Below are 13,054 nucleotides of genomic sequence, written 5' to 3'. Positions count from 1 at the left end.
AATAAAGAAACATTAATCCTTCCGCATGACTTTATTACATTTATTTGACATGAGATAATTTAATTTGCAGTAGGAAGCGAGTGCTAACGTAATGGCTCTTCTTCTAGACCGTCACGTAGAGTATTTATCTATTTGTTGGGATCTTACTAAATCATATTTAACTACCATCATGCTGGATCGTGTTAGTGCATGAGCGGTTTGACGCAGAACAGAACACGCTTTTCTCCATCTCCTGGTCAGTCTCCCTGTTATCAGAGCATGTCAGTTGAGTTTCATGTCAGACAAACGTTGATTAAAGGCCAATTTCTACAGTCCAGCATCCTAAATTAAGACATTAAGGCACAATATGGCTGAAACAAATTGCACCAACAACCACGACATGCAGAAAATATCCATACAAAACATATATAAAAAGAACAAATGGAAATCAACCAAACGCTAACATAAAAAAAAATCAACAAAAGCTGTCAAATAAACGCTGGGCAAAAACTGAACAGAACATTGGTTGGTGTGTTTCTTTGGAGAAGATCAGTTAGTAGAGGTCCTTCAGGAGATGATATGGGTAGGAACTTGTTTTAATGATGGTGGGTAAGTTGAAGGATCAAGCGCGACAAACATTCTAGGGTCTCAGCGGCTCGACCGGAGGCCTGTCCTGATTACTTCAATGGTAGTTTTTAATCCTTGTGTGTTGGATAGATTTACTACCATTCCGTTAGGTTAGTGGCTGCTTTGCCCAATTGACCTCCTCTATAACCACATCTTTTATGTTTAAGCGAGCAAGATTTTTTCTTTTAAATGTAAAATAAAACCTGCTATGGTCAACATTATTAGCCCCCTTAAAAAACTATATACACACTGGGAAATAAGGGTAACTCAAAATATTTGAGGAAACCGAGTGCAACAAACCATTTAAGTTCAAAAATGAATCCAAATAAGTACTGTGAACTTCATTTGAGTAAAGCAAGTTAAAAAATGAATCTATACGAGTACCGTGAACGTACTCCATTTAAGTTGAAGTAATTAGGTATTTAATTAGCTCAAAACTCTTTTCAAATGAGTAGATTTAACTTTCAGTGAATTTTGAGTTGACCACACTCAATTCATTTGATAAAGCTGACTGCTGGGTTATACAGTGAATATTTATTTATTTATTTATTTATTTATTTTGAGATTGTCTACAGAACAAACCACTATTCTCCCAGGACTTGACTAATAAACTTAATCAACCTAGTGAATACCTAGTGAATACTAGCATCTTGCAAAACAGCTATTCCAATATTATGTGCTGTCATCATGGCAGTCAGATGAAATTCTGAGATGAGAGATGAGTTCTTAAAACTATTACGATTGAAAATGTGTTGAAAAGCCTTCTCTCCGCTAAACAGCACTTTGGGAAATATTTTAAAAATAATGAAACGGGTCACAGGTCTAATCATTTTGTCCTTAACTGTAGATGTTAACTATTGTTACGACTGAAGGTATTTATTCATTTATTATTGCATATTGTGCATGTCTTTTTCTTTGTCTCGCCTTCTTGTTTTTTTCTGTCATCCCATTGGCTCCCATTTCGGCTCGTCTCTCAGGACAGAAATGTAAAACATGGAGCAATCGCTTGCTTTTATAAACGTCTAATAAGCTTGCTTAATCCCGCCTCTTTTCGCAGCGCCGCACGACAGAATTTCGCACACACTAACTCTAGGGTGACCGCAGCTTTACTCTTCCAATGTGTCTGCCTGCTCACTAGGTGGAGCTGATTGGGCCCCGGTGGTGCTCATCGTTGGAGCGTGCTGCAGTAACACGCTGCTACAAAAGAGCAGTGTACCTCAACCCAAGGAGAGGTTCACTTATCCCCTGCTCCAGACTAGTGGTTGTTGCATACTTTGTTGTATATTAAGAGAAGTTTATTAAGCTATTGGGTTCAATTTAACTTCCGTCTTTGGGAGTTTCTCTTGTGTTGTGGAACTTTACAGGCAGTGTATCTGCATTCTTATGCCGAGTTCAGACTGCATGATTTCATCCCCAATTTTGGCTCGCCGACAGGTTTTGAGAAATCACAGACAAATACCTGAAATCATAGGCAAATCGGCGCTCGTGCACGTGAGTGGCAATCACACAGTATGAATTTTCAAAGACGCGATCTGAGAGAATCGCCAATGAGTCGCTGATGCCTGTTAGATATTTGGCGTGCTGAATATCTGGAGCTGTCGGCGATTCAAATCATGCCGTGTGAATTGAGTTTTACTGAAAATAGCATCGGCGATCACCTACAGCCAATGAGAGAGCAGCATCCACTTGTGTGGCCAGCGGGAGGCAGCGGGAGAAGTTAAAAGCGCTCATTTTTGGTGTATTTAGACACACGAAATGGAGGGAAAACTAGTGGAGGTTTGACAGGACTCAGGAGCAACTGTGTCTGTGACGTTTCATACAGAAAGAAATTAATTTATTAAGTTGAGGAGAAATGGCTAATTCCCTTTAACCCAGGTGAGCAAATATGTACATGTTCACCCCATTAAGGGCTTCTTTCTCATTATGTAGTTAATAACAAAAGATATACGACGTGTTTTTGGCTGTGAGACGTAGTTTGGACGAAGCTGTCGTCGATTCTTCCTATAGTAAAGTCATGCAATGTGAATGTCCATGTCGCCGATCCATCCTGCAGTGTAAACAAAGCAGCGACGAAACGCTAGCCCAGATAGTCATGCAGTGTGAAAACATCTGTGACAAGACTACTGTGAAAATCATGCAGTCTGAACTCGGCATTAGTTGTACGATTTTTTTGTGTGGTATATAAAAGGTAATTGTATTGTTTCTTTGTCTGACTTTTTTGATTTACGAAATGAAGCTGTAGGTTAGAGGGTGCTATTTTTATTTTTGTACTTGTTTGACTGTTTATTCATAGTAAGGGAGTTGAGGAAAGCCTTTGTTGTTTTATTTCTTTACTTTAACCTGCACTAGGTTATTCAGTACTACTCCTAAGCTAGATCTGTTTTGGTTGTTGTTTTAGTTAATCATTCTCCTGAAGACTTACGCTTCATTTATTGTTTATTGAATGAGAACAAAAGTTCTCTTGTGGTTGTTTCACACTTCTGAAGCAGAGGATTGAAGTGTTCCCTCAATTTTTGTTTAGTTAACCTATACACAATTCATTAATTTGGTCTTCTTTGATTTTCTTCAAAAATTTTCTTTGTTTTCCTTTCCCAACCCTGGACAAAAAGGGGAAGGAACGTAACAGGCAACAGTGATAATCACTGGGCCGGCCTGTCGCCCATATGGAGAGAAGGGGGAGTAGGGGGTATTCTTCAAGACGAAGATATTGAGATAAGAAAACTCTGGTTATTTATAGTGGGTTAGGAATCATCTGATTGGAGAATCAATCATCAGCTGATGCATGATGAGCAGCTGAGGACAATCATAAGCATGTGATCCTCTCGAAATTACTTTATAAATAAACTTCACTTATAAGAATAAGTTACATAAGTATCATAAAAGCTTGTGTTGTGATGGCTTTTGGTAATATTATTTATTTTTTACAGTGTACTCGACCAACATCCCGCCTCAGGATCCTGAATATTTGTCACATTTGAGCCAATGAGATTTGGGCAGCAGTCAAAAGACTCCTCGGACCTTTAACTCAAGCAGTGTATGCGCAAGTCTCTTGCCCCAAGAAAACAAGTACTGCAACAATGAACGAGTGACAGTGTCAACGAAAAAGAAGAAAACAAACTGAAATGAACCAAATAACTGCAACTGGTAAAGCTTGTGTTCCTACTTACAAGATTTATAAGAAAGAAGAATTTGGAAAAATGTTGCTGCAAGATAACAGAGATAAAATGGAAACAAATCAAAGAACAGCAGTAGTAGAGTTCAGTAAACTATTCAGAAGTTGTTGTTGTTGTTTTTTTCTGGTGGTTTGGTTTTAAAGACACAGGTAAACCATTAAAAATAGATCATCATGCAGAAATGAAAGATGAACAAAAACAATGCAAGTAAAAAAAAAAAAAAAGATGCATGTAATTCCACAGAAAACTTTCAATCAATTCACTACACAACATTGGTTTTCATTACTGTGCAGATATTTGTGTATAAATAAACGCATGTTTGTTAGACGTTTATTCTTACATAAGAACTATCCATCTGCTCTAAATGAATGTCCTATTTTGGAGACTAAAGTTACCACATCATAAATCTACTTCAATAAGGCATGTAAAAACTGTGATAGACCGATATCAACTGATAACATTTATATTCCATAAAGGTGTATGTTAATAGCTCTATCAATGGATTACGCAAGCTTTTCATTGGCCCCTTTCACACATAGAGACCTTTCCGGAAAGGTTGTATGTGTGAACAGGCCCTTTTTGAAAATACCGGTAAATTCGTTCTGGCTATTTTCCGGAAAGAGAAGTTGTAACATTACCGGTAATTTGCCGGAATGCTGCGCTGTGTGAATGCAGAAGCAAGATTGCCGTAATAAGCGTGTGCACGTCTAGAACGTGCTGACGTGAGACGTCTGCTTTAGCCAATCACAACAGTCAGACGCATTTACATCCGCGCGATTTGTGAGAATAAAAACCTTTGAATATTTTTCCAGACACATTTAACTGCTAGAAGTTAGTCAGATCACGTTTATATGTTCTTCTTTATGCCAACTGTGTAAATAATCATCGATGAGATGCTTATGTTTGTTTACCTTCAAGCTTCAGCCTGTGAGCGCCTGCACACGCACATATTATGAACATCTCGACATGCGAAAGTGATCCTGCGAAAGTTGTTCACAATATTGATCATCCACAGAGTTTGTAATTTAGTCAAATGTTTACAAACACAAGCGCAGCCGTTTAAAGCTCATTTGTGGTGAATGATGTCAGAATTTACCGGTATTTTGGAATGGATGTGTGAATGCTCTTTTCCGGAAAATTTCCGTAACGTCCTCGCCTGTGTGAACAGCACTTTTTTGAATATACCGGTAAAGTTGTTCCGGAAATTTTCCAGATATTTACCGGTATCACTGTGTGAAAGGGGCTATTGTCAATAAAATATTACATATTGTATTCATTTAATTTTAGCCAATTTACAAATGGGTCAAAGACGAGATGGTGGCGTCCATATCAAATTCAATTTTAGAAAAGTCATTTTATACACATAGACAGGACATTGGAATAAAGTGTTTAAATTTAAAGGTGCAGTATGTAGGTTTGACACCCAGTGGTTGAACTGGGTATTGCACTCCCGGTTCAAAGCACGTGCAAGCACAGGTTGCCAGATTGACCACATCAAAAAAAGGCTGATTTAAATTGGGTTCTTAATAAGATTTTTTTATTCCTGTTTATGTAAAGCACTTTGAATTGCCACTGTGTATGAAATGTGCTATATAAATAAACTTGCCTTGCCTAATAAAAGCAATGGCACGCAATAAAAGGAATATTTTCCATATTAAAATGAGTTTTTGTCCGGACCAACACCTGAAATTTATATTTTAGAAACGGCTTCTGTTACTTGCAGTTGAACAACAGGATAAACTGTGATCAGCTCAGGTGCACCTCATGTGCTTTATTCAGTGTTAAATGCTAATAATGTGAGTTTGAACACCATTTCACATGACATTTATTGCCATATCACTGAAAGCAGCAGCAGATAGTTCACCACAGATCTGGAAAATAAAATAAACCGCTTGGAATTGAGCTTCAGAACTGTGACTCTTCGTATATCAGTGATTCAGCATCTACATTTAATCATGTTAAAGAGGTTTAATTTGTATTCATTAGACTATAAACCTGACCATTTTGTTGGGGTGCAGTGAGTGCACTATTTTGCATTTCTAAATGGCTGCATTTACATTTCTGTCGTGTTTCGTCTGCTGCAAACAACCAAATTGCTCATCACAGCAAATCTCATCACATGAAGTGATGTTAGGACACAGGGTTACAATGTAACCTGCTCACCTAATGTTTACGCTCGTAATATTTATGTTATTTGCTAACCAATAACCTCAACCTTTTGAACTCTGCCCTCCACTGACTCTTTTGTCCCTCATAACTTACACTCCCCATAATCACTGCAGTAATTCATTCAATTAATTTAGAATTGTAGATACCCACTGTACATATATCTATCTGTACACTTCTGATTATTAATAGCAACCTGTACATATGTTCATATATTGTTAATCTCTGTATACACAACATGTATATAATGTTCATAGTACATCCATCTGTAAATATCACATAGTTTTTTATAACTGCACTTTATAACTTATACCTATATTCTGCACATGCTGCTATTGCACTGCTGGTCAGACCAAAACTGCATTTCGTTGCCAGTACATGTGTAATGACAGTAACGTTGAATCTAATCTAATCTAATCATGTGGAAATCTGAATCTCCATCTCATTTTGGAGTCTGCTTCTGTCCACCGGAGGTCACATTTCGGTCAAGGACGCATGCTATGAGAGCCTTTCTGACTGAATGAACAAACTATGCTGTTTTCCACCAAGGCAACCTGGGGCGCTGAATAATAACTGGCTAAACTGGTATTGGGTGGGTTAAAGAGACCAAAACAAAGACTGCTGTTCTGGCACGTAACGCACATGTTCAAAGCAGAATATCTGACTTCAGCATTGTTTCTCAGATAAACAAGAATGTTCACTGAGCATGTCTCTGAATATCTGAAATCATTTATTCTGGTATTTTTATGCTTTAGAAGAGTCAAAAACGGACATACAGCACCTTTAATGTTTGTGAATATAAATTGTCAAAATGCAAAATAGGTATTCTAACTTTTATTATATTATATTATATTATATTATATTATATTATATTATATTATATTATATCATATTATGTACAGAATATAGTTTACAGATAATTTGTTTGTTTTATCTTTGACCCATATATATATATATATATATATATATATATATATATATATATATATATATATATATATATAATAAAACAGTTCTGTCTGGTTCTCGAATCTTATTGGCTGATAGCCGTGATATATTTAAGTAATATCAGCACCTGTACAGCCTCTTTACCCTTTGTGTATTACTCCGCCCACATACAGCCAGCAAAAAGCAGACACTACAGATCTACAGTTTAAAAGATGCTTGCTCAGCTGTTTAACTGTCAGCTTATGATTTGAATCAAACGCGGAAGTATATATATATATATAAATAAATATAAATGTATGCATTTGGCAGACACTTTAAATTCCTTAATATTTTATAATTTAATAAAGTGAACTAGATCCATAACCTTGGTGTTACAAGCACCATAATCAACTGTTTGTGCTACAAAAATATATGATGCTGTTATTAAATTGTAGAAGAAACAAGGCTTCAATATTTCTATCAGTGTACAATTTCTAGGATGTTTACTTCACATTAGGGTTGGGCGACGCCGACCAATTTGGCATCGTGCGATGTCTAATGTGAAACATTGCGATAGACGATGGCATCGTCGTTGTAGACTGCGGTGAATCATTTAATTATGAATAATTAATTAATTATTGAATTATTTGTAGCCTACCGTTTCAACTAGCTGACCCGCATGCTCTTTATTTTACCCATAACCAAATCATGAATAAATAAAGATAAGTTAGACACAAATGGCCACCTGTCAATCACATTTCCGCAGGACTCTGGCATGAATATGCAGAGTGATCCGTGTCGTTATAATGGCGTCCACAAACTTAGTTAGTAAAAAAGGTGCAAAACCAACAGCAACTAATCAACAGTATTGAGGTTTTAATGACTAAGTACAAGCGTGAAGCGAAAGATTGAAGCAGTTTACTGACGCTGTGACATGTTACCTGATAGATTCAAAAGACCGAGGAGTTGTTAAATAGAGACAAGATGAATTAAAAATCACCTTTAACAACTATAGTGAGACGCCATCCAGCGGTACATCCTTGATAAACTGACCGACGTGTACTGCTCTCTGGGGTGACTCCTGGAGCTCAGTGTCAGACAGCCTACACTTCAGCGCATGACAGAGTGTGTGTGTGCGCGGTCACATGCAGTTTCAGCGGTACAGTGTGGAAGGAGGGCTCTCCAGAATTGCTAGATGAACGCCAGTTTGGATGTGGATCGATTTAGACCTATTGGTGTAAAAACGGGACCCCAGTGTGTGTTTTTCGCGAGCGGGTTGCTGCTGTGATGGGGGCGGTGCTGAAGATTGAGATGCCGGCTCAGCATCGTGATGTCTATCGGCGATCCGTGATGGACAATGCCATCGTCTATCGACCCAACCCTACTACACATCCAATAGTTCTTACCAATACATAAAATCTCTTATTAAGATATTTACACAGCATCTATTTTAGTGTATGCTGACCCTAAATGTGCTACAATCTTGCAGGTAGGAATATTTTTGAGAAATTAAAGAAAACAATCAGAACGTCAACAGGTAAAATAAGTAGAGTGATGAAAACCAAAGGAAAAGGGGTGATCACAGCGTTGATTAAAGCGTGTGCTATGCTCTTACCGGTCATGCTGCTGTCTCTGCTCAGGCCGGAGTGCAGTTTACAGTGGACCAGCGCAGCGTCAAACAGCCACTGGCCGAACAGATTTAACACGCTGTTGACTTTGGGCCGGGTCGGAGCCGGGAGCGGACGGGGCTCGGAGCTCGTCTGGTTTGGGCTGGAGAGAGGAGATGTGGACGAAGGCTGATGCGATACTCTGGTCTGCCCAGTCTGTGGAGAAAGATTGAAATTGTCATTTTCTTAACATGAAATACCTTCAGTTTTAAAGGGGACATATTATTCCTCCTGTTTACAAGATGAAAAGTAAGTCTCTGCTGTCTCTAGAGCAGGGGTCTCAAACTCAATGTACCTGAGGGCCTGGGTGAGGCTAGGTTTTCCAAAAGAAATATATTATACTATTAATTATTCATTTCCAATTTGTTTATTCTTTCATCTTACTTTAAGGTGCAGTAGGTGATCTGCCAAAATGCTAATCGGATAGCATATTAGCTTTGGATGGCAGGGAGGGACTGTGTTTCAAAGCCACGCCTCTTCAAATCACGAGCACGCCCACCGTGACACAACAGCAGACAACCCAGTTCATTCGCCAGTTAGAAGTGTATGTAGTGGTTGGCCGGGCGGCGTCCAGGAATTTCACTTATTACTGATCCACACTTACATGCCAGGTCAGACTGAATATTCAGAGCAGCGGTAAACAATATCGGGAGTGCGTCACAGGCTGTCATTGTTCAGAAATGACCCAATGTGAATATAAAAGCAACATCAGCTCAGCAAGCAGGCTAGGCGGAATAGCGCTATTTACTGATGTTTTGTTGTTAAACCGAATATGAATCTACATCATCGATGCTGTAATAGTCACATCTAGAAGAGATCTGCGCGGGACTAAATTTTGAATCCCGCTCCCGCCAGGTTTTAGCCCGAACCCGACCGCTCCCGCTTATATTAAGCATTTGTTGTCCCGCTGCCCGCCCCGCCCCGTTTTCTACCCGCCGCGCCCGATCCCGCTAAAGAGCGGGGGGGGGGGAGAACAAAACCGAAAATCACCCAGCTATACAGAGTACAGACAGCCTATAACAAACTGTCTGTATAAACACACACACACACACACACAGCACACACACACACACCTCTCATTCGCACATGCGAACACATACACACACACACACAGCAAAAAACAAGCTAAACACAGCATCGCGCTATTTCATTTATACACATACATTCGCATGCTCGCTCCGGAGTCGAGAGTAATATTGCTAGACAGCCCACTCCCGTCCCAAATTAAACCCGTTACCGACCGCTCCCACGATTTATTCGGAAATTTATTCACCCGGCGCAGAAATCTGGTCGGGTCCCGCGGCACCCTCTAACAATGCAGACCTCTAACATCTAGCTTCCACCGGGAGATTTCAGTGGCTGAACAATACGTCTGTGTGTATAACCCATTCATAACACAATACACTCTACATGAGCTTTGCGTGACTGATATAGTTTTAAAACAGAACATGACCTCTCTAACAGAAATACTTCAGCCATGGTGTGGTGTCGTCTTTCCTCCAGCGTACAAAAGTAACTCCAATACTGATTCAGGAGTTTAAAAAGTTTCAATTCAGCGTTTGATTTTGCCGCAACTGTAACAGTCTCGCGTGCACGTGTTGCTCATCTAGGCGTGCACAAGCGGCAGGCATGCACACGCTAATGGCGGATGTGCGTGACCAGAGATGCGCAAAAGCCCAAATCTGCATTTGTTGACAGACAGATTGGGTTACTTATCGGAATTAAGAGAGATGTCGGTCCGATTTAATTGGATGAACATTTTTTAGTTTTATGCCATACCCTGAATATAAAATTACATATAATCACATTTAGATCATTTACTGTAATCATTACTATTAGACTGTGAAGAGACTTTCAACCAGCACAACAACAAATGCTTCTGAAGACACCTACTAAAAATAAAGAGATTTGAGAGGATTGGGATTTTTTAACACAAAATAAGAGGAACACAATATATAAAAATAATAATAAGAAGAAAATAATTCAATCAGTAATGAATAGTAATAATAATTAGACTCGCTGTTATCTGCTGTGCTGTTGTTGAAAACAGCAACACTGTGTTGTTATTTGTTTTGGCTACTTTTGCAACATCTAGAAATATATGTAATGTTCATTGTGTGAGGTAATGGAAATACAATGCAAGTAGCGCGATGCAAACGACCCACAAATAACAGTGAGACCCAATCATAGATCTGGTTACTGGGGACTCTTATTGCCGTTGGACAGGTGTCGATATGTGACTGCAGACGGGTACATTAGGCTGCATTAGGCTCCTTACTTTTCTTTTATCCCTTTCCTTTTATTATTGTATGCATCACCTTGATTTATTATGTCAGAGAGAGAGAGAGAGAGAGAGAGAGAGAGAGAGAGTTTGTTGTATGTAACTCTTTATGATGTCATACCGTTGAGGATTTGCTGGTTGTCTTGGCAACAGCAGTGGGGCGGTGCCTGCGGTTGTGAGGCGGTGTGGTGTTGGTTGTTGTTGGGGGCGGTGGCATACTGAGCCTATTGACAGGAGTGGGCGGAGCACTGTCAGAGCGGGGGCGGGATATACCTGAGAGATAAACAAAACAGGCAGAGAAGCAAGAAAAACCACATGAATTAAAGCTAAAGATTCAGTGAAACATGAAAACTGACAACACATTACGTCAGAGATCATGTACGGACACATATTCAGCCATAAAGCACCTACAAACATGCTAAACTCAGCACAGTGAATCAGTATATCCAATGCAGCCCTAAAATAAGAGAAAATGCAAGACTTGATTAAAGAAAAAAAAAATTAAATCAAACTTCAGATGCGTCTCGGATTGGGTCATTTTAAAGTCACCAGCAAGGTCAAAATATTGCACAAAAATAAAAAGATGCAAATCTTGATGCAAGCTGTAAAACAGACATTTTAGGCATTTTGTCATATAAAACAATTTAGAAACACTTTACTTGAACGGGTGTTGGGCGCATGCTGGCGTAGGTTTCCTCCGGGTGCTCCGGTTTCCTCCACAATCCAAACACATGTGGTACAGGTGAAATGGATACGCTAAACTGGCCGTACTGCACGTGAGTGTGTGCAAGAGTGTGTGGGTGTTTCCCAGTGTTAGTTTGCGGCTGGAAAGGCATCCGCTGTGTAAAACATGTGCTGGATAAGTTGGCGGTTCATTAAAAAGGGACTAAATCAAAAAGAAAATGAATAAATGAATGACATTTCGCATTATTATGTTGCCTTGAATGTTATCTGTTATATAAAGTCCTTCTGATTAATAAAGGGGCTAAGCAAAAACGATGAATGAATGAATGAATGACCATATGAGATTATTTATACGTGTGAAATTTGCTTACAGAAGCAGTCTGGGGATATTTTCGCGCAAGATTATGTCCACTAAGAAGAATAAAAATGCCTGTTATGTCTGCTTTGGACATTAAAAGGCAAATCCTTGATAAAAAGGAGAGCAGACATGAACAAATAGAAGGACAGAGTAAGGAAGGCTTTGAGGGATGCTGGGAAACCATATTTGAATCGAAAAGGTAAACAAAAACCCGGGAAAAATCCACTGAAAGATGTCAGTGAAAGAAGCGTATACGTGATTTGATTGCTCTCTAATTGCGCTAAGGAGTAATAAACAGCACAAAAACAGTTAACCTATTAAAATAAACCACATACCAAGTATATTAAAGCTGTATCAATGCATATTTCCCGCCAGTCCTGTGTAAACTAAGGCAAGCAGAGTTTATTTGTTTATACCGGCAGCTAGCTCTCTGCAATTCTCACATGGTCGCCCACTGAAGCTAAGCAGGGCTGCGCCCGGTCAGTACCTGGATGGGAGACCACATGGGAAAGCTAGATGGCTGCCGGAAGTAGTGTTAGTGAGGCCAGCAGGGGGCGCCCAACCTGCGGTCTGTGTGGGTCCTAATGCCCCAGTATAGTGACGGGGACTCTATACTGCTCTGCTCAGTGGGCGCCGTCTTTCGGATGAGACGTTAAACCGAGGTCCCGACTCTCTGTGATCGCTAAAAATCCCAGGCATCCTGGCCAAATCTGCCCACTGGCCTCTGTCCATCATGGCCTCCTAATCCTCCTCATATCATGATTGGCATATCATCCTCTCCTCTCCACCGATCAGCTGGTGTGTGGTGTGCGTTCTGGCATAAAATGGCTGCTGTCATGTCATCCAGGTGGATGCTGCACACTGGTGGTGGATGAGGAGACCCCCCCCCCCCCCCATTGTGTAAAGCGATTTGAGTGCCCAGAAAAGCGCTATATAAATGAAACAAATTATTATTATATATTTATTTATATAGTGAGATGGCGGATCGCGAGGACAGTTTGTGTACACCTGTACCAGTACACCTGTGTATATTTCTAAATAAGCGACAATATTAAATTATGATGTATGTCTGCATTTGATGCATTTATTGTTGCATTTATTTATTTATTGTAAATAATTCATTGTTATAGCCTGTACTAGGAAGGTCTAGGTATTGTGCATTCAGGATTGCCGCTAACTGGTACAGGCCCTA

At 39.6% G+C, this 13,054-nt stretch overlaps 2 protein-coding genes across 11 annotated transcripts in view; one reads left to right on the top strand and one right to left on the bottom strand.

Moving 5' to 3' along the window:
• Nucleotides 1–13,054, top strand: part of LOC147843705 (uncharacterized) — a 999,056-nt gene that overhangs the window by 609,777 nt on the left and 376,225 nt on the right. The window lies entirely within an intron of this gene.
• ralgapb (Ral GTPase activating protein non-catalytic subunit beta) overlaps nucleotides 1–13,054 on the bottom strand; it is a 471,588-nt gene that overhangs the window by 406,084 nt on the left and 52,450 nt on the right. For 9 of the 10 annotated variants that reach the window (XR_015494301.1, XR_015494302.1, XR_015494304.1 and 6 more), the window contains 2 exons: nucleotides 10,942–11,093; nucleotides 8,488–8,695 (listed from right to left, as the gene is read on the bottom strand). Coding sequence is in view for 7 of the 10 variants with exons in the window: in XM_087258126.1 (XP_087114252.1) it covers nucleotides 8,488–8,695; nucleotides 10,942–11,093 (360 nt within the window). In the remaining 3 variants the exon portion in view is untranslated. Of the gene's footprint in view, nucleotides 1–3,773; nucleotides 3,810–8,487; nucleotides 8,696–10,941; nucleotides 11,094–13,054 lie in introns of all 10 variants that reach the window. The other variant, XM_087258132.1, reaches the window with a different exon arrangement.

The sequence above is a fragment of the Danio rerio genome, chromosome 6, assembly GCF_052040795.2.
Source record: "Danio rerio strain M-AB ecotype USA chromosome 6, GRCz13ab, whole genome shotgun sequence".
In the NCBI taxonomy this organism is placed as follows: Eukaryota; Metazoa; Chordata; class Actinopteri; order Cypriniformes; family Danionidae; genus Danio; species Danio rerio.
This window is presented reverse-complemented; position numbering and strand designations above follow the sequence as displayed.